At 56.0% G+C, this 20,877-nt stretch overlaps 3 protein-coding genes across 5 annotated transcripts; 2 read left to right on the top strand and 1 right to left on the bottom strand.

Moving 5' to 3' along the window:
* Positions 1 to 6,854: 6,854 nt before the first annotated feature.
* acta2 (actin alpha 2, smooth muscle) lies at positions 6,855 to 10,731 on the top strand. Its single transcript, XM_086139411.1, has 9 exons — positions 6,855 to 6,981; positions 8,204 to 8,377; positions 8,655 to 8,783; positions 8,864 to 8,974; positions 9,126 to 9,210; positions 9,292 to 9,453; positions 9,537 to 9,728; positions 9,821 to 10,002; positions 10,090 to 10,731. The coding sequence occupies exons 2-9, from the start codon at positions 8,249 to 8,251 to the stop codon at positions 10,231 to 10,233; spliced, it is 1,134 nt and encodes a 377-aa protein (XP_085995537.1). The 5' UTR covers positions 6,855 to 6,981; positions 8,204 to 8,248; the 3' UTR covers positions 10,234 to 10,731.
* Positions 10,732 to 11,617: 886 nt separating this feature from the next.
* On the bottom strand, positions 11,618 to 15,606 carry stambpl1 (STAM binding protein-like 1). The gene is made up of 12 exons (XM_086139487.1): positions 15,373 to 15,606; positions 14,329 to 14,450; positions 14,007 to 14,224; positions 13,811 to 13,886; positions 13,501 to 13,596; positions 13,269 to 13,433; positions 13,047 to 13,197; positions 12,829 to 12,953; positions 12,617 to 12,754; positions 12,434 to 12,546; positions 12,096 to 12,195; positions 11,618 to 12,010 (listed from the first exon to the last, which is right to left on the bottom strand). The coding sequence occupies exons 2-12, from the start codon at positions 14,425 to 14,427 to the stop codon at positions 11,954 to 11,956; spliced, it is 1,338 nt and encodes a 445-aa protein (XP_085995613.1). The 5' UTR covers positions 14,428 to 14,450; positions 15,373 to 15,606; the 3' UTR covers positions 11,618 to 11,953.
* Positions 15,607 to 18,407: 2,801 nt separating this feature from the next.
* On the top strand, positions 18,408 to 20,823 carry ankrd22 (ankyrin repeat domain 22). Of its 3 annotated transcripts, none has more exons than XM_086139491.1 (6): positions 18,408 to 18,469; positions 19,529 to 19,720; positions 19,895 to 19,999; positions 20,080 to 20,157; positions 20,241 to 20,339; positions 20,407 to 20,823. In XM_086139491.1, the coding sequence occupies exons 1-6, from the start codon at positions 18,449 to 18,451 to the stop codon at positions 20,482 to 20,484; spliced, it is 573 nt and encodes a 190-aa protein (XP_085995617.1). In that variant the 5' UTR covers positions 18,408 to 18,448; the 3' UTR covers positions 20,485 to 20,823. The 3 variants fall into 3 exon arrangements, with proteins under 3 accessions (XP_085995617.1, XP_085995616.1, XP_085995618.1); XM_086139490.1 differs by having other exon boundaries at positions 19,892 to 19,999; XM_086139492.1 differs by lacking the exon at positions 19,895 to 19,999.
* Positions 20,824 to 20,877: the final 54 nt, after the last annotated feature.

Here is a 20,877-nt window from a genome sequence, read left to right as displayed (position 1 = left end):
TTGTGTGTGAAATGTCTCCCTCTGGCGGACACGAGTTAGAACTGCAGCTGGCGATGATGCTGCAGTTCCCAGCTCGGCCTGAAGGGGGCGCTGTCGGAAACCCTTCAGCATTTGATGAGTCAAGAAAAAGTATATCAGTGTTTGTAACAGAAACCTTCTGATCAATACTTTCTTCCCGGTTGCTTGTGAAGTGAAAGCAGTGGACCAGAACCTCATTGATCTGTTGGAACAGGGATGTGAAACTCAAGTACGCGGTGGCTGAAATTCAAATGTGGGACAAAGTCGCGGGCCAACATGGATCTTTACTGACACAGATCTTCCTCCAGATGTAACAATGACCCTCCTCATATGGACCCAAACAAGGTTTGCTTAAAACTGAATATGGAACAAGCAAAGCTTAATACGATACAAGATGTAACTTTATAATTCACACGCTCAAAATTGAAATTCTAATTAAAAAACACGTCGGCATTCATTTCTTAGAAAGAAATGAAATAATGATCGTAGACTTCTTCTGAATTCAGTTTCAACAGTAACCGTATTCCGGAGGGTAATAATGAATGTAAAAATCAAGTAATAATAAACCAATAGACCAGTAGTGATATCCTTCACCCTGCATGTGAAACCACGGAAGCCCAGGTCTTAGAAGAGCAGGAACAAGTGCACGAAGAAAAGGTCAACAATAGCCGATCTACTGCGTCCAAGCCAGATGCTCGCCGCCTCTCCTCGGACGCTCCTTCCTCAGGGTCCGGGCTCCGAGCCGAGGGAATCCTCGGGATGGAGCGAAGGGGTTCATCTGTCCGACCGCTCCTGTGAGATGTTTTGGTCGTCTTCCTGGAGAAGAACAGTTTCTCCCGTCGCTAGGAGGCGGCGGGCGGAGACTTGGTGTCAGGGATGAAATGTGTAAACTGTGCGGCGCCCGTAGAATCCTACTTTGACTTCGTCTTCGGAGGTGGTTGGTGCTTTTTCCACGTCAACGGATCTCGGAGCGTCTCAGACCGACGTATCCGGTCATCCAAGTGGGAAAACTCGGCGCCGACGACGCAGAGTTTTTCAGCAAACTTCGCACGGGAACGCGGCGGTGGAGATCTGCCTGTTTGTGGTTCGGCGGCGGGGAAATGGTTTCCTGGCGGCGTGTGATTGTCTCGTCCGTGCAACGAACGTGTCCAGGACCATGTCGTCCTGGAGACGTCACGCACGAGCTCACACAGAAACCTCTGCTTTCCGGAACCTGAGATGTTTCCTCACGTAGCTGGAAACCTCCTCGGCCTCCCCGTCTCACCTCTGCCTGGTCCCACGCTCCTGCAGGAAACCCCGGCGCCGGTGGGGACTCAGACCCTGTAAACTCCCCCGGTTACTGCGCTCGTGACGAGTTCCGAGTTCCGTGTTCAGGTTTGCCGCTCACTGATTGTTGATGTTGATAAACAGTGAGCTCGCCTGCGCATCTCCTGAACCTGACCGCCAGTCCGCCCATCGCTGGCCGGTCTTGGACTTTATCCTGCGGCAGCTTCATGTCAGCCACACATGTGGGAAGCTCTTCAAGGATCTGGTGTCCCGTCATCGATGCCGATCCTGGGTAACGCACGGACCAGAGGGTACGAGAGGCGAGGGAGAACCTGATGAAATCCTGTTTCTGCTCAGGCTCACGGTGGAGACGCCCACTTTCTCTCTGGGCTTCCGAGCTTTTCGCGACCTCCCTCCGGCTGAAGGTCCGGGCTGGTCTTCCAATCTCTGCCGCCTCAGTGAAACCAACCTGGTTTCGATGGTTTTCGATTTAAACCCGGTCTGTTGTGAAACCAAACCTCTTGTTCTCTCTGCTTCCTGCCGCCTCCGAGTCCAGTCCAGGTCCTCCTTCTGGTTCGGTTTCATCGTGTCTGACGTCGTACTCCTCGGTTAAAGCCGCGTCTGCTCCACGCACGAGACCGGTGTGTGTTTTCTACATGTGTAAACACACGTTCTGCTTCCCGCCGGTCCGACAAGATCCTGTTGTCCACCTTTCTTGTCGCCATTTTTTGGAGTGGTGGCACGGCGCCGGTGTTCACCATAGATCGCTATGACTACTGTCAACAGAGGAGTCTGTCCTGATCTTCACGACCGGAGCGCCAGCGGAGCATTCTGGGGTTTGTCGAGTTAGCGGTCCGCGCTGCTGCTAACCGGGAGCGCCGGCGGGCCGGTTCCAGTAAACCTTTGCTGAGGCTTCGCCGGACGGAGAGAACGACTCCGGGGAACTCAAATGTCTTAGAACCTCGTGGATCTCTGAGAACTTCACCCACATTTCATGGAAATAAGCCCAGAGCTTCAGGCCAAGGAGCAGCCATGTGCTGCCGCCGCCATTGGTCCGCCCTCCGTCTCAGGAGGGCCAATCAGAGGGCGGCCGGCTGGTTGGGACACACAGCGGCCAATCAGAGGCCAGACAGCCGGAGGATGTTCAAGATCACTTACAAGAAGATCCCAGGCCTGGAGCAGGAAGTGGAGGAGGTCCATGACTACGTACCTACACACACACACACACACACACACACACACACGATGTAAGATCATCGGCACCAATGGTGGTGGTTGTTAACCTGGACTTCCACCGATCTGGTATGAAATTGTTTGATTTGATTGGCTGTTTTGGTTTTGGCAATGGTTCTACGGCGGATGGCGTTCCTGACGCAACCGTCTGCGTTTCCTTCAGACGAGCTCATGGAGACGCCGGCCGGCGCCGCCCGCGGGCCGCCTTCCATCGCGCTCGTCCGCCGAGCTTCCTCCCGACTCGTGCCTGTCGAATGTGACCGCGCCGATGCTAATGCTAACGCTAACCTCCCCGGTGCGTCACGCGGCACACCGGCGCCCGGGTGGACCGGCCCGGGCGTGTCTGCGGCGGCGCCCTCGCCGTGCCGGCGTGCACCCGCTCGGCCCGCCGCTCTTCTTCCTGACGAACATCTGGCCGGCGGCGGACGACCTGTGCGGCCACCGCCCGCCGGGGCCTCCACCGCCTGCCGCCCGCCCGCATGCACGGCGCCGCCCACCACCAGGACCTGCACCAGCGCCTCTCCAGCTGCGACCACACCCTTCTTCACCCGCTGGGACCGGCTGGCCGCACGCTGAGGACGGCGCCGGGCTGAGGGAACCGCTGAGGAGACACCTTGGACCTTCTAGCCCGGCCGGAGGTTCCAGATCCAAAGAGGTTTGAGGGCCGCGGGGCCTTTCTGAAGAGACTTTCTGAAGAGCCTTTCTGAAGAGCCTTTCTGAAGAGCCTTTCTGAGGAGACTTTCTGAGGAGACTTTCTGAAGAGACTTTCTGAGGAGCCTTTCTAAGGAGACTTTCTGAAGAGGATTTCTAAGGAGACTTTCTGAAGAGGATTTCTGAAGAGACTTTCTGAAGAGACTTTCTGAAGAGACTTTCTGAAGAGCCTTTCTGAGGAGACTTTCTGAAGAGGATTTCTGAGGAGACTTTCTGAAGAGGATTTCTGAGGAGCCTTTCTGAGGAGACTTTCTGAAGAGGATTTCTGAGGAGACTTTCTGAAGAGCCTTTCTGAGGAGCCGGACGCTTCCTGTCTGACGAGGCGTTCAGGGACCCTCAGGACATCAGTGAACCAGCCAGATGTTTCCGATCCAACGAGACGTTCAGGGACGTCTGAAGACAGAGACGTCTTGAAGGCGACTTTATCTATCAACGTATTTATTGCTTATTGAATAAATGATGACGGAGTTTCTTTTCATCCGTCTCAAACCGATCGGCTTCATCGATCCTCCGGGATCGACCCGACCCGGCGTCACTCGATCCATAATCCACGATGCGACCGGCCGTCACGGATCAAACGCAGAGTCTCATCGATGTTGAAGAGGAGGAAGCTGATGGTCCTCCAGGGGACGAGAAGGTGTCGTTTTGAAAGGTGACGGCTTCAGATGGAGAAGATCCTGAAGGACCTGCATGGAGAAGAGACCTGAAGCTGACGGGGAGCAGGAAGCAGGAAGTGGGAAACAGGAAGCAGGAAGTGGGAAACAGGAAACAGGAAGCAGGAAACAGAAAGTGGGAAACAGGAAACAGGAAGCGGGAAACAGGAAGTGGAAAACAGGAAGTGGGAAACAGGAAACAGGAAGCAGGAAGCAGGAAGTGGGCAGCTCCATGGTGTGGGTGCAGTCCAGGCCGTCCAGAACACACGGCTGAAGGAGGAGCAGCTTCCACTTCAACACCTCACATGGAGACGAGTCCAGGTCCTGGAGACACCAGAGTCCTGGACCAGCTACTCATCACTGGCCAGGTCAGAACACACAGTTAGAAGACCTAAGTCAACACAACACACACACCCACACACACACACTCACACACACACACAGCAGGTCCTCCTCCCAGAGCTCCAGAGCTGTCAGAGATCAGACTTATGTCGTCTTCTGGTGGCAAAAGTCAGAGCCTTAGCATAAAGTGTGATTGGTGTTCTGGAGTCCCGGTCCTACAGCTGGTCCTGGTCCTGGACCTTGACCAGGTCCTGGTCCTGGACACGGTCCTGGACCATGACCAGGTCCTGGTCCTGGACCTTGACCAGGTCCTGGTCCAGGCCCTGAGACTGTGGTGATTTGTAAAACACGGAGTTTCTTGAGTTTGTATTTGAGTGTTTTAACGGGTGAAGGCTCACACGGTGCTGACGAGAAGATCTGATTGGTTCCTGCAGCTGCCCCGAGTCCTTAAACAGGAATAAGGTGTGCACGCATACACACACACACACACACACACACACATTCCTAAGCTGCTTGTGAGCAGCTGCATGTGTTGATGTTAGCCGACCAATCAGAAGGTCTCTGTCAGAAGTCCAGCTGTTTTCCCATTTTCGGTCAAAGTCCAGCTGGTGTGTGTGTGTGTGTGTGTGTGTGTGTGTGTGTGTGTGTGTGTGTGTGTGTGTGTGTGTGTGTGTGTGTGTGTGTGAGGGAGTGAATGGAGGCGAGTCTGCCTCCTTTAAAGCCACAGTTTAAAGAATTCGTCAGAATTGATTGCTTCCTTCCTCCCTCCCTCTTTTTCCTCTTCTGTCCTTCTGTCCTTCCTTCCTTCCTTCCTTCTTTCCTTCTTTCCTTCTTTCCTTCCTTCCTTCTTTCCTTCTTTCCTTCCTTCCTTCCCTCCTTCCTTCTCTTTCCTTCCTCCTTCCCTACTGATCCATCCATCCATCTCACTATTTATTCTTGTGATGTAAACAGACATTTATGTTTGGCCTTCAACCTGCAGGCAAACACTCACACACTCACACACACACACACTCACCTGACTTTGAATGTTTTTTGAAACTGGAATTTGGTGGAATCAAGAGATAAGGGAGAGTGTGTGTGTGTGTGCATGTGTGTGTGTGTGTGTGTGTGTGTGGGTGTGTGAGAGAGAGAGAGGGCAGATACACAACTAAACAAGGACATGGTGCAGGAAGCACACAATGTCACTCACTCAAATCTACACAAACACACACACACACACACACACACACACACACACACACACACACTCCCAGCAGTGACAGCATCACTCCCCCCTCCTCTTATTTACTTCCTTATTTGGCCGCAGAGATTCGCGGCGTCTGATGCTCCACTCGCTCCTTTTTTTCCTAAAAGGTTTGGAGAGAAGTGGGCGGAGCAGCTGCAGGAAGTTCTGTCTTTCCTTGTAGTAAATTCTCCATTTAAGGAGACGCCAAGCGTGTGGGACGGAGGCCGCGTGTCCGTCGGTACCTGGTCCTGATGCGGTCCTGAACCGGCACCGGGCTGCACCGGGATCCTGCAGAAGGTCCTTCTTCTGGCACAAGGAGCGCTCTGATGATGCCACCCCAGGCCGGGGCCGGGGCCGGGGCCCGACCTCCGCTCCATCCCGGCAGCCTCGGAGCCCCGTGCACGTCTACCTCAAACAGAGGACCTGGACTCCGGAGGAGGAGGTCGGTCCGAGCGGCCGAGGGCCTCTGACCTCTGACCTCTGACCCCTCAGTGCAGAACTCCACTGAAACATCCCTGCTTTTTAGTCTCCTCTCCGTCCCAGGCCAAACATGGGGATGAGACCGTGACACGTAAACTCATGATGTCACTGCAGGAGTGTGTGTGCATATATGTGTGTGTGTGTGTGTGTGTGTGAAGACACTGTGCTGCCATATGAGGAGCTCGGTCAGTCAGAGGAAGGGTGTGTATGTGTGAGCGAGGACACGGTTGGATGCGATTGGTCGTGTCTCGCTGTGATGTCATAGACTCCTGTGATGATGTCATCACCTCAGAAGCCCATCAGACTCATTGATCCAGTCGGGTTCCAATCAGACAAATCAACATCCCATAACTGGAGTGACCGAGGATGTTCTGGAGCAGCGGAGGTCACCTGAAGGTCCAGGCAGAGGGAACCCTGGAGCTCAGGAGCGCCATGAACACCTGCTCCACCTGCAGCTGGAGAACACCTGTCTGACAGCTCCATGGCCAAATGTGTGTGTGTGTGTGTGTGTGTGTGTGTGTGTGTGTGTGTGTGTGTGTGTGTGTGTGTGTGTGTGTGTGTGTGTGTGTGTGTGTCAGTCAGCAGAACGTCACAGCTGAGTATGGAACGACACCCCCGGGTCCAAAGACGCCATTCTGACTAGAAGGGATGCCCCGACCGTCTGGATGACACACACACACACACACACACACACACACACGCACACACACACACACACACACACACAGGTTATAGATGTTACAAAAGAATCTACCATGTGTGATCGTGTCAGCTGATGAAATGCTAACTGTCTCTCTCTCTCCTGTCTGTCTGTGTGTGTGTGTGTGTGTGTGTGTGTGTGTGTGTGTGTGTGTGTCAGGAATGCAGTGTATGATGGGAGAAAGTGTTTCAGCGTCTGATTGGACGCCCCGTCGCCCTAAAAGGAGTGAAGGAGCAGGAGAGGAGGGGAGGATGAGGAGGAGGGATGAAGGAGGGATGAAGCAGAAGGAGGCTTGATAAAGTCAGTCTCTGCAGGTCCGACTCTCACTCGTGTTTCCCCCCCCACGTCCCACGGTAAGATCTGCTCTTCCTCTCCTCCTCCGGCCGAGGCTGCTGCTCCTCTTCCTTCTCTCATCCCTCCTTCATCACCTTCCTCCCATCCCTCCTGCAGGACTTCTCCTCACATCTTCTCCCGAACCTCTCGCTTTCCCTTCTTCACGCTGCACTTTGCCGTCGTTCAAGGGGATGAAGATCGGTCACCTCCTCCTCCTCCTCCGATCTTCCTCTCCTCTTCCTCCTCCTCCGATCTTCCTCTCCTCTTCCTCCTCCTCCGATCTTCCTCTCCTCTTCCTCCTCCTCCTCTTCTCTCATCAAATCTCTCATTAAATCAGTGTTTTTCTGAATGGACTTTGGTGGCAGCAGCTCCTCGCTGCCTCTTTGCCCTGAAGGCTGCCTGGCAGGGTGAGCGGGTGTTTCCATGAGGAGGTGGGTCAGGTGGGTCAGGTGGGTCAGGTGGGTCTGGTGAGGACCGGTCTGACGGGACGTGGACCCGGCCCAGATGGGCCCGAGGAAAGGCTGGTGTGAGGTTGCGGGTTCAGTTTGCCCACCTTGTTGTCTCCAGCTCAGGGTTGAGGAGGACCATGGCAGAAGGTTTTCTGTGCCCCCCCCCCCCCCCCCCCACGGGTGTGAAGGCGCCCCCTGCTGGACGCCGGTGATGCTGAGGGACGCAGCTGAGGGCAGAGCGAGAACAGGGGCTGCGTCTGCAGGGTCCTGGAGTTTCATGACTAAATATGGTGCAGAGCGTGGAGGGGTGGGGGCTCGGGGGGGCATCGGAGGAGCGAGGGGGGGCAGGAGGGGGTGGGGGGGGGAGAGGGATTCGGCCTCATGCCCTAATTAGGACATTCTCCCAGAGGTCTTTGGGATTTGACTTTTTTTATTTTCAAAAGTTCCTCAGCTGGAAGTCGCTGGACCCCCCCGACCCCCCCGACCCCCCCCCCCGACCCCCCCACCGCTGTCCTGTATCGCAGCTTATTATTGCCATGGAAACAAGGTGACGGCGGTTTGTAATTTCTGGCCACCGCCGGCGCCGTTTCCGTGGTGATGCCAGGATAGCGGGCGGGGTTTGACAAGCGGCGATCCAAACTCCAAACTTTTTTTTTTCTGACGCCCGCCGTTCCTTCAAATCATGATGGGCGGTCCTGACCCGGAGCCTCCGGAGCCTCCGGCGCCCCGGATCCGTGGACGGAGTGGATCCGGGGAGAGCGGAGTCGAGCTAACGGCTGGTGTTTCCCGGCAGTGTGTCGCCGTGTAGTCTCTGGCCGCCGCAGCGCCCCCTGCAGTCATGTGTGACGACGAGGAAAGCACCGCCCTGGTCTGCGACAACGGCTCCGGCCTCTGCAAGGCCGGCTTCGCCGGAGACGACGCCCCGCGAGCCGTCTTCCCCTCCATCGTGGGCCGGCCCAGGCACCAGGTCAGCCGCCGGCGGACGCGCGGGCTAATGTTAGCTGCATATGCTAAATTCACTGACCGACCGTGCTAGTATGTAACACTGGATGCTAATGCTAAGGGGAAAATAGTCAAGCGGCGACAGAAACACTCAACAATAGCTAATGTAATAAAGCTAGCTAATGCTGGTAGTCGCCGTTATCGGAGGAACGTCGGGATCTTCTCGGCCCTCTTGGCTCCGTCAAGAAGAGGTTCAGGGTCCAGAAGCAGGACGCCACGCTAACGGCGAGGTGTTTCTCCAGGGCGTGATGGTGGGCATGGGGCAGAAGGACAGCTACGTGGGCGACGAGGCTCAGAGCAAGAGGGGAATCCTGACGCTCAAATACCCCATCGAGCACGGCATCATCACCAACTGGGACGACATGGAGAAGGTGGGTCGTCCCGCCCCTCGCGCCCCCGGAGGTGTCGGGGCGTCCGGTCGTCATGGTGACGGTTCTCTGTCGCCCCCCAGATTTGGCATCACTCCTTCTACAACGAGCTGCGCGTGGCTCCCGAGGAGCACCCCACCCTGCTGACCGAGGCGCCGCTCAACCCCAAGGCCAACCGGGAGAAGATGACCCAGGTGACCTTTGACCCCCGCCGGGAGCCCCGGGGATCCGTCCTCGGCGGCTCGGATGTCGTCCGATGTTTTTGACCCGATCGTGGAAGCGGTGACGGGAGAAGAAGGTCACGGCGGCGGGAAGGAGGGCTTGAATCCCTGTGTTTGTGACCAGATCATGTTCGAGACCTTCAACGTCCCCGCCATGTACGTGGCCATCCAGGCGGTGCTGTCCCTGTACGCCTCCGGACGCACCACAGGTGAGGCTCTCGGGGTCCCCGTCCCCCCATCCGTGGACGGCGCCGACCCCGGAGGTGACCTCGGCTCCTTCTGACCTCCAGGTATCGTCCTGGACTCCGGCGACGGCGTCACTCACAACGTGCCCATCTACGAGGGCTACGCTCTCCCCCACGCCATCATGAGGTTGGACCTGGCGGGCCGCGACCTCACCGACTACCTCATGAAGATCCTGACCGAGCGCGGCTACAGCTTCGTCACCACAGGTAGGGGGGGGTTCCCGCGTTACCGCGGCGGCGCCGGCGCGCCCAGAGCGTCTCTGAGCCGCCGGCCCGTCTTCCCGCCGCAGCCGAGCGCGAGATCGTGCGGGACATCAAGGAGAAGCTGTGCTACGTGGCCCTGGACTTCGAGAACGAGATGGGCACGGCGGCCACCTCCTCCTCGCTGGAGAAGAGCTACGAGCTGCCCGACGGCCAGGTCATCACCATCGGCAACGAGCGGTTCCGCTGCCCGGAGACGCTGTTCCAGCCCTCCTTCATCGGTGGGTACCGTTAACGGCGGTTTAGCCTCCGGGGGTCGGAGGTCAGCCGGCTCATCCCTGTCCGTCTCCACGGCGCCGCCGCCGTCCCGCAGGCATGGAGTCGGCCGGCATCCACGAGACGACCTACAACAGCATCATGAAGTGTGACATCGACATCCGGAAGGACCTGTACGCCAACAACGTGCTGTCGGGGGGGACCACCATGTACCCCGGCATCGCCGACCGCATGCAGAAGGAGATCACGGCGCTCGCGCCCAGCACCATGAAGATCAAGGTAGGCCGCGGCCAACCTTCTCGCGCACCGATTGACGGGTCGATGGGTTGACGGATTGATGGATTGACGGACTGACGTGTGGTGCAGATCATCGCCCCGCCGGAGAGGAAGTACTCCGTCTGGATCGGCGGCTCCATCCTGGCCTCGCTCTCCACCTTCCAGCAGATGTGGATCAGCAAGCAGGAGTACGACGAGGCGGGCCCGTCCATCGTCCACCGCAAGTGCTTCTAGACCCCCCCGCTCCCCCGGTGTCGCCCCCCCACCCTCCTCGCCGCCCGCTGGGTCCTTCCTTTAGCCCCCGCAGCGCTAAGAACAAGCTAACGGCCAGAGCTGTGCAGAAACGCCCCCAGATGCTAAATTTAGCCACATATGTGGCGCCACCGTCTGCAAACAGGAAGTGATGTCATGTTTGAACCTCCAGGTTTTGTAGATGGACTCATTCAGAAAATCCTCCTCCGCTCACGTGGGAACTGTGAACGAGGTCCTCCATCTCCAGCCCCTCACCTCCACCCCCCCCCGAGGCCCCCCATGTCGGACTGTCAGTTGTCAACGTTTTTACTCGGACGACTGAAGCTTGAACGCCCCCTGGTGTTGGAGAAGAGCATGTCGGCAAGGTGTCTGATGATGTCACGGTGTACGGTGATGATGTCACAGCTGTGGGCGTGGCCTCCCGCCGCCGGGAGACATGGAAGCTGTTGTTTTGTGAAGAAAATAAAGAGCTCATTTGAACGACCGTGGCCGAGTCTTCTTGTCGGCCGACACATCGAGCTCTCCCGGTGATGTCATCGGTGCGGCACCGATCGATATCGGCAATAAATCAATACGTCTTTGAAAAAGGATTGAATGAATGGATCTGAGCGGACAAATGAAAGAGGTGCTTCTGCAGGAGGGGCGGGGCCTCGCCGAGGCTGTTTATGGATGACACCAGTGGGGGGCGGAGCCTGAGTGCCAGGGGCAGGGCCTGGGTGCTGGGGGCGGGGCCTGGGTGCCAGGGGCGGGGCCTGAGTGCCGGGGGCGGGGCCTGAGTGCCGGGCCTTCCTGAGGAGCCGCTGATCGGCAACACCTGTGAAGATGAGATCATCTGAAGGCAGGTGGAGGACAGAGCTTCCAGGACTGAGAAGGTTGGTGGTGTTCAGAAGGTCCTTGTGTGAGTGGAACCCAGCCCTGCCTGCTGAGGTGCTGGAGCTCCTGGTTTTGGGTCACAAGTGTACAAACCTCAGACAGAACTTGATTTTTCCACAAACATCTGCTGGCTCCGTCAGAAGCTCAACTCAGGACGGGTCCTCCTGAGGCCGGGATCTGGAACATCTGGCAGACTAGAACAGTTGCCTTCTCCTCGCTGTAAATGAGGACTATATCTGAAGCTGAGAGCAGGTCGGTCCCTGGACCAGAACCTTCTGAAGCTCCGGAGGAAAACTAAACACTAAGACAAATACGGAAGTTTCTCCACCTTCAACCAGCTGTCCGAGAGCAGCTAATGTGGCTGATGTTCAGCTGATGTTCAGCTGATGTTCAGCTGACGTCCCTCTTCCTTCTCTGAAGGAACCTGTCAAGGAACCTCGGACCAGTCGGCTCTGACCTCTGGTAGACATCTGAGGAGCAGGTGGAGATGTTGGAGCAGCAACTGGTTTTATTGACAAATCAGATTTAAAAACAGCAGAAATCCGCGCACACACGCACACGCACACACGCACACACACACACACACACACACTTAGCGTCCGCTGGTGTACAAACTGATGTGGGTTGAACTTCCAAGCGGAGAAACAAGCCGTCATTAAAGGGTGATCATGTGAGCAGTGATGAAGACCAGACCTTCATCACCCCTGAGGTTCTGGTCCTGAGGTCCCTGTTTCAGTGCCTCCAGAAGGTCTGGTCTCCTGAGATCAACCTTCAAGTCCATCACCCCCCCCCCCCCCCCCAAGCTGCCCCTTGGAGACCTCCAGCGCCGTCACCTGAGGTCCAGCAGGGTGACCTTGGAGTCCCTCACCTGGACGTGTTTACACACCTGGGGGGACCAGAGACATTAGCCGTTAGCTTAGCATCGAGGTAAGAGTAGCTGCGTGTCTGTAGAGACGGGTGGAGGTTCTCACGGTGAAGAGCGGCGGCTCCTTGGAGTGAGGGTGGAACCCCTTGAGTCTGCAGGACGAGACCTCCGCCATCCCCGGGCCCGTGAGCCGGAACACCCCGGTGCTGACACACACACACACACACACACACACATACACACACACACACACACACACACACTCTTGTTAGCCTGCTCTGAGTCACTCAGAGGACTCGTTAGCGTTAGCGTCCTGCAGGTCGGCCATCTGGGACTCATTGATGACGCCGGCCTCCTGCAGAACCCAGAGGAACCTTCAGCGCCTCACGAGGCCAGCAGGCGTCTTGGGGCCGGGAGGCGGCGGCCATCTTGGCGGATACCTACTCGCCGCGTTTGGGGGCGCAGACGATGGCGACGGCCTCGGGCAGCATCAGCTGGTAGGAGCAGTGGGTGTGGAGGTCCACGCTGGAGAGGAACGCCGTCTGGGTGGGGTGGGTCTGAGGAGGGAGGTCAAAGGTCAGAGGGGCGGCGCCGGGAACCCCGCCCGTCCTGGACCGGGAGACCTACGTGGATCCATCCCAGCGTCAGCAGGTTCTGCTGGTCCTGGAAGCCAAAGAGCTCCTCCACGTTCTCCATGTCGCAGAAGTCCGGCCCTGCAGACTGCTTGGGGACCACCACGTGGGTCAGAACCAACTGGTTGTGTTGCTGCGGGTCAGACGGAGGAGGAGGTCAGTCCGGATCCTGCTCCGGGATCACGGCGGCTTCCGGCAGGTTCTCACCAGGCGTCCGCACAGAACGCCGCAGGTCTCGATCCCCCGCGCCGTGTTGGCGCTGGCCAGCAGCAGGAAGCGGTGGGTCAGGTCTCTGGGGACGAGCACAGGCCGGAGACCCTCCACCCGGGCCGCTGCACACAGAACCACGGTCAGAACCTCCACCCCGGTCGGCCCGCAGAACACCTCCGGACCGGAACCGGGACCCGCCGTAGCAGAAGACTCACTGTGGACGGCGGTCAGGGCGGCGGCCGGCTGGCTAGCAGCAGCGGGCGCTCTGCTCCGGTTAGGCTCCGCCCCCTGGAGCCGGACGCCCTCTCCGATTGGCCGCCGGGAGAGACAGGACCCGTCCGTCACCTCGGGCACTTTGAGGTCCACCTGGAGGACGGAGGTCTGAGGTCAGCGTAGGTCGTTCTCCGTTTTCTCCACTCCACTTCTCCACAAGTCACCTTTGGCTCCGCCTCCTCCGGCCTCCTATTGGCCAGCTCCTGCCTCCTCAGCTGCTCTTCGAAGTATCGGAACTGCTCCGACTCGATCTGCATGCGGCGCAGGGCGGCCACGCGCCGGCGCTCCTCCTCCAGCAGGAGGCGCCGCCGCTCCTCCTCGGGCCGCCTCTGGGGGCGGGGCATCACGGTTAGACTCCAGTTTCATCCCGTGCGACTCGCCGCGAACGCCACCCACCTGGAGGCGCAGGTAGTCGGCGTGCTCGCGGCCGTACTTCTCGTGCAGACGCCTGCGCAGGTCGTCTCTGCGAGGGAACGCCACCTCCTGCAGCGTCTGCACACACCGAGCGCCGGGTCAGAGGTCACGCCTAAGCCCCGCCTCCCGCCCTCTGACGGCACGGATAAGCTCCGCCCACCCGAGCGCAGGAGACGCGAGCCAATCAGAGCGGAACATTTGGAGCCGCGTGCCGAAGGTGCGGACGAACCGGTTCCTGTCAATCATCCACCGACAGACTCCGCCCCCCCGCTAGCATTAGCATGTAGCTCACCTTCATGATGAGCTGCCGCTCTGGAACGCTGCTCTGCTGGTAGTCTCTGTGGGCCGGGAGCTTCTCCACAAACAGGCTGCAGCCACACACACACACACACACACACACACACGCACACGCACACACGTTTGGTGGACACCCTGTGTGATGGCAGGTTGCTATGGTTACATTGTGACATCAGGGCGCCGGGTCTCACGTGATGAACTTGGTGTAGAGCACGTAGGCGTTCTCCAGGCTGCCCTCCTCCAGGTACACCGCCGCCATGCGCTCCATCTCCACGCCCGAGCGGAAGTAGCGGCGCGGCGCCACGTCGTGGCTGATCTCCACGTTGCACCCGGTCTTGGCCAGCGCCCGCACACGCTCCGCCGCCGTCAGAGACACGTCCGTGTAGTCCGGCTCCGCCGCCAGCTTCTTCTGCTCGCACAGGGAGGAGGACGACATCACGGCGGTGAAGCCCCGCCCCACCGCGACCATGGGGGCGGAGCTTCTCACAGAACCGGGTTCTAGAACACACTCACCAGTGAGGTCAAGCTGAAGCCTCCGTCCATGCTGTGTGTGTGTGTGTGTGTGTGTGTGTGTGTCACAGGCAGAGTCTCGCCCACGCCGCTCTGGTCCATCTGCTGCCTCCCATGATGCTTCACTGCGGGGGCAAACACACCAGTCAGACGTGGCCAGTCGGGCTAATGTGTCCTTGGGGTTGTTGCCATGGAGACCGCTGACTCATCAACCAGGGCCACTCGGAGGAACGCAGACCTCCCACTCCCGACGCGCTCGGCGCCGCGGCGAGCGCCGCTGATGTCACCATGGCAACAGGTGCAGCATCTTTCCCAAGTATGTCGCCGAGGTAACGGGCTTCGGTGGGCCGAAACCCCAGACCCTGACCCGGGGGAGCCCGTTGCCCCTGGAGACCAGGACCCGGAGGATCTCGTCCCCGCCGCAGACCAGGACCGGGAAAAGCCTGTCCCCGCCGCAGACCGGGACCCAGGGGATCTCGTCCCCGCCCGGGGACCAGGACCAGGACCAGGAAAAACCCGTCCCCGCCGGACATCAGGACCCGGAGGATCCCGTCCATGCTGGAGACCAGGACTGGGAAGAGCCTGTCAGGAACCGGAAGACCCCGTCCCCGCCTAAGACCAGGACCCGGAAGAACCCGTCCCTGCTGCAGACCAGGACCCGGAGGATCTGGTCCCCGCCCGGGGGTCCAGGGCGAGGGCGCCCATGTGTGAGGAGGTTTCAGCAGCAGATCCCGGATCAGTCCACGTTCCTGCTGCCGACCTTTGACCTCCTCGGTTCTCCCACAGGGAACCGCAGCGGCCGTGGGATTATCACTTATCGATCAAACCCCGGCAATTGGAGTCACGGTGACACTTCCGGTTCGTGAACGCACCACGTGCCGCGGGCAGGGGCGGCTTTCAAATGAAGCGACGCGGGAGACTTTTGACCGCAGCTTCCGGTTTTCGGAGGAAACTTTCGAACCCCCGACGCCGCGTCCGGCGCGTTTCCAGACGATTCACCGATCGAACCGTTCGATCCTCGGTCGGTCGAGGGTGATGGAGACGTACCTGCTCCCGGCCGCCGGCGGCGCGCATCCCCCGGTCACACGTGCCGCCGCGGCGACCCGGGTCACCGGGCGGGACCTTCACACCGGAACCGGGCCGGACTCCGGATTCGGCATGAACGCGGGTCACCGGGACCGGATGTCCGCGGGAAAATGGCTGAAAGCGGCCGGAGCGGCGGCCGGCGGCGGCGGCGGCGGCGGCGGCGGAGATGGAGGAACCGGAGATCGTACCTGCAGACAGACGCCTCACGCTACACCGCGCCTGCGCACTGAGGCGACCCGGAAGAGAAGAGGTCTCACTCTGCAGGGAAATGTTTGCTGCTCAGCCGGATATATTTGACCAAAAGAGCATGTTATCTAGATGCACACACCCAATGTATTCCTATGCTATTCCCAACCAACTCATAAAATCTATTAACTAAATACATTTCAACTTCATCTGTTGAAAAAAAAAAAAAAACTTGAGCATTTTCCTATCTAAGGACCAAACGTTAAATCAATCCAGGAACATTGAATCTAAACTGAATCAAAGTAAAGTTAAATTGAATATATGGCTCCAAAGAGATTTATCAATATTAGGCCGGATATATTTGCCTAAAAGGGAATGTTTATCCAGATGTATATACCCAATGTATTCCAATGCTGCTCCAAATCAACTCATCAAATCTATTAACCAAATAAATTTCAACTTTATCTGGAGGAACAGACCACACCATCTAAAAAAATCACATATGGTGAAAGAAACAAGTGAAGGAGGGCTGAAAGTGATGGAGTTGGACTGCCTGAATGGGACATTGAAGGTGAACTGGTTGAAATCCTGGATCAAACATCATCATTCTTTCTGGTATTGTACTCCAAACTACTTATTCAACAAAGTCGGCGGCCTAAGTCTTCTACTTATCTCTGACTTGGATATCAACAAGATTCCTGTCCAATTTTCAGAGTTCCATAAACAAATACTATTATACTGGAAAATGATATACGTACACAATTTCTCAGCACACAGTACAATAATTTGGAACAATAGATATGTACTGCATGGCAACAAACCTCTGTTTTACAAGGAATGCTTTGAGAAAGGTATATGGTCAATAATTGACTTGATGGATGACAATGACAGTCCTCTAGACTATGAACAGTTCTGTACTACACACAGATTTAAGCCTCCCATATTAGAGTTGATAAAGTTACGAAACGCACTGCCTCGACAATTTGTATTCCTGACCAAAAATATAATGACGCACCGAACCGTACAACCACAGTTACCCCGACTATCACTCCAGGGAATCTCAATTCTGGACAGAAAGTGCAGCAACTCCGTTATTAGGAAATGTTTCACAGGAAACTTATTCCCTGGACGTCAAAAGAAAAATAATATTTAAATAAATTTGATAAGGAATCGATTGCCACGCTGCGAACTATGTATCTGACTCTACCCATACCCCCCAAGGCAAAAGAGACCCACTTCTAAATTATGAATGACATCTACCCATCTAAGGAATTATTGAGGGGACGCTTTAATTTTGAAGATAATATTTGTACATTTTGTGAAGACAACATTGAAACTACAGACCATATATTTCTCTCATGTGAAAAAGTACAGGGCTTTTGGGCTAAAACTCAAAAATGGGTTAAAGATAATTTTCCATCGTCACCAGTTTCCTTCTCAAAAGATGATATAACATTTGGTTTACTTTTAAGCAACATAACAGATGAACTCTGTGTCAATGTTATTTTAGGCCGGGCCAAGTTCTTCATTCACAAAAACAGAATGCAGAAGTGTTCCCCCAATTTTATGTTCTTTATTAACAATTTTGATTTATATAAAAAATCCTAAAACTTGTGGAAAAATCCAAAAGCTAAAAAATATACAGTTTGATGTTTGAGATTCCTTGTGAAACACCAAATTAAATACATTTTATATTCCCCTTGCAGCATTTTTTTTTTCTAATTTTATTTATCCATCTATTTATTTATTTTCTTTTACTTTCTTTTTTGTCTAGCATTAAACATTTCTCACAAACTTTTAACACTGTTAACTTCTGATTACATACAGAAAGAATGTCCTTATGTCCTTTGCTTCCTCATCCCTGGTTGTTTCATTGACATTTGATTCTACCTTGCCATGTTTATTTGTACATATGTTTATCTCTTCACACTTATAATGTTCAATACAAAAAAAAAGACAGGCCAGCGGCATTTTTTCTTAACATGACATTACATCGCAGCCATTCGGCAGGCGCTTTAATCCAAAGCGACTTACAAGAAGTGCAATTCAGTCACCGAAGATCCAAAGTAGCAGGAGTCTGAAGTCAGAAGTGACGGCTCAACCAAATAACCATCTTAAAAGAACTTCTGCTTATGTGAAAGAAGAGGAAAGTTGAAACAGTTTATTGTAACCATGTAAATTAAGTGTTATTTTGCATCTGTCAATGAGTGTACATGTTCTTCGGATATTTTCCAGCAAGTTGTTGGCTGGCTGAATGTCGGGATGTATTCTACCTTTACACATGTTGGGTTTTCACATTTTCACATTTTCACATTTCACATTTTCTCGTCTGTTACGTGTTGGCAAATGGGGCCATTTCTTCTGGTAGCAAGGGAAGACTGTCAGCATGCAAACGATAGGTTATTTTCATTCTGGCTTGTCTGTTGGTGCTCTTTCAATTCGGTTTTTCGTTGTTGGCGGTCGCCTAAAGAGGTGCATGGGGGGGAAAGTGTGGGGTGTGATTGGTTCTGCCGGCCCTTGTTTTGAGGACGCACGGGTCAGAGGTCAGGCCGGACCAAACACACACACACACACGCTTTCTCTTGCACCTCTTTAGGCAACAGCCACCAACACACACCAAATTGAAAGGGCACCAACATACAGGCCATAATCAAAACAACACATCATTTACATGGTTACAGTTTCAATCTAATATTGTACTTTAAACCGGTGGAATGTGAAAGGTCAGACTCTGGCCGCCGAGGTCAACTTATTGTGAAGTTTGACCCTTCGATCGTATCGGCTCTTTTATTTTGAAGGGCGGCGCCGGAAGCGGTCGGTGTCGCGCGTGCAGGTGCGCTCCGCCGCGGCCATGGGACTGACGTACTCCGAGGTAAGACGCCGCTTCTCCCCCGGTAAACCCCTTCCTGCCTCCGGACGGACGGGCGGCCGCCGCCGGCCTCGGAGCGCCGGAGGGGTTTCCGATCGGTTCGATCGCGGGTGATCGATGAGCTGCTGGGACGCGGGGCGGTGACGTCACGGATGGTCGTTGGGTGTCTGAGGTAAGGGCACGTGACAGGAAGTGAAGACCAGGATTGAACGGCCGCGGATCGATAAGACCGGTATGGGAATCGGTAACCGATCGAGTGGAATCAATCGGCGATCTTCTCGGTCCTCCTCACGTTTGCCGTGACCTCGTGGCCCCGGGGCCGGTCTGCATCCGGGGGCCCGCGAGCCGATGACGTCATCACGCCGCCGGGCTCCTGACATGTGGAGACTCGAGTCTGAACCAGACAGCCTGGTGCTTCCTGCCACACCTGTACGCAACAGCACACACTGCTGTGTGTGTGTGTGTGTGTGTGTGTGTGTGTGTGTGTGTGTGTGTGTGTGTGTGTGTGACCAGATCAACCTGTTCTAAAGACAGACCAGTTTTGAGTCCTGCAGACATTTAGTCTCCAGGCAGGGGGCAGCGGAGCTTCAGGCTGGATTCCCGGCCTGACGAGGTCTTCCTGTGAGGAGTTTGCATGTTTCTCCTCCAGTCTGAGTAGGTTTCCTCCAGGTTCTCTGGTTTCTCTACCACCTAAAACATGTAAAATAGGTCAAGAGGAATGAGAGTGTGTTTGTTAGCCCAACTGTGGGACAGCGGATGCAAATTAGCCCATGGCTACAATCCAGAGTGGTGTGTTCACATGTATGTTTCATGTGTGTTCATTGACATGCACCGTACCGACCAAATAAAGACATTTCCTTTCCACCAGACAGTGTAAGCGTCGCATAGCTAGTTTTAACCAGATGTTAGCCTAGCTCAGTGTAACAGGAAGTCGTTGGCCTTGTGAGTAACCAAACAGCTGATCAACAGGTCGTGTTAGCATGATGTGGTAACACATCAACTTCCACCCATAGTTGGGGCGCTAGGTTGTGTTAGCACGTGTCCAACGGCCTCTCTTTGCAGCCCATCTGTCAATCGGCATACGACGGCGACGTCCATCGGCTGTACGACATCCTGAGCGGCGACCCCGACGCCCTGAACGCCGCGGCCGAGCCCAGCGGGGACACGGCCCTCATTGCCGCCTGTCGCCGTGGCAACGTCAGCACACTGCGCTACCTCCTGGCCAATGGGGCAGACGTTCACCTGACCAATAAGGTGATCTGACGGGGTTGTCACAGGGTCAGCTGATCAGTCGTGATGTCACAGGGTCAGCTGATCAGTCCTGATGTCACAGGGTCAGCTGATGGGTCATGATGTCACAGGGTCAGCTGATCAGTCGTGATGTCACAGGGTCAGCTGATCAGTCGTGATGTCCCTGTTCCTCAGAAGCGGCGGACGTGTCTCCACTACGCCGCCAAGAGGACGTTCTCGCTTCTTGACCACCTGATGATCCTGCTGCTGATGCCCATCCTGCTGCTGGGTTACTTCCTCATGGTAGACTAACCCATGCTGGCACCAGGCTAAGTGCGGCCCATGAGACGCCTCCGTCACGATGACACCGCCGTGTGTTTCAGTTACAGAAGCAGAGACAGAACATGGCGCTCATGAAGAGCGTTCTGGACACCGATATCGACGTCAACGCCGTCGACTACGTACGTGCGCAGCGATATCCGTGCATCTCGCAGCCTTGAGTGATGTGGGTTTGTGGTGACCGCGGCCATGTGTGTGCGTGCAGAAAGGGAACACGGCGCTCCACTACATCTGCCAGAGGAAGAGCCACCGTCTGGTTCCTCTGCTGCTGGAGAGGAACGCCGCCACCGACATCCAGAATAAGGTAGGTGGCCCCGCCCCACTCGGCGTTAGCGGCGTCCCGGCGCCGCTGACGCCCGCCTCTCTTACAGGACGGCGAGACGCCGCTGGACGTCGCCGTGCGACTCAAGTTCCACAAGATCGTGCGGCTGCTGAGGAAGTCGCAGTGACGGTTGGCGAGTCTCCGCCGGAAGCTACAAGCTGAACTCAGAACTGTATTTCCCCGGCCGGCTCCACGGCTCAGAGCGCCTCCTGAGGGGACGTCACCCACGCCCACCGGCTAACGGATGATTTCACTACCGCACAACGCCGCCTCCTAGCGGCGGCCGCTGGCTTACGCTCCCAGGAAACTCCATCCAGAGGGAGTCTGACTCTTCCAGTCGAACCCGAAGACACGACGATGCCGTCGCGTGACGCGGGACGCTTTGCGTTTCACATCTCTTTGAAGCCGAGCTCGGCTCACCCTTTCTGTTATGTGCCATCGACATAAAGTTTTCCTGTCCGCAGCAGATCCCTGTCCCGTGTGAGTGTGTGAAGCAGGTTAGCCGTCAAACCAGCAGGAA

This window comes from Fistularia commersonii, chromosome 32, assembly GCF_037954325.1.
Source record: "Fistularia commersonii isolate RoL2024-O1a breed Wild chromosome 32, RoL_Fcom_v1.0, whole genome shotgun sequence".
In the NCBI taxonomy this organism is placed as follows: Eukaryota; Metazoa; Chordata; class Actinopteri; order Syngnathiformes; family Fistulariidae; genus Fistularia; species Fistularia commersonii.
This window is presented reverse-complemented; position numbering and strand designations above follow the sequence as displayed.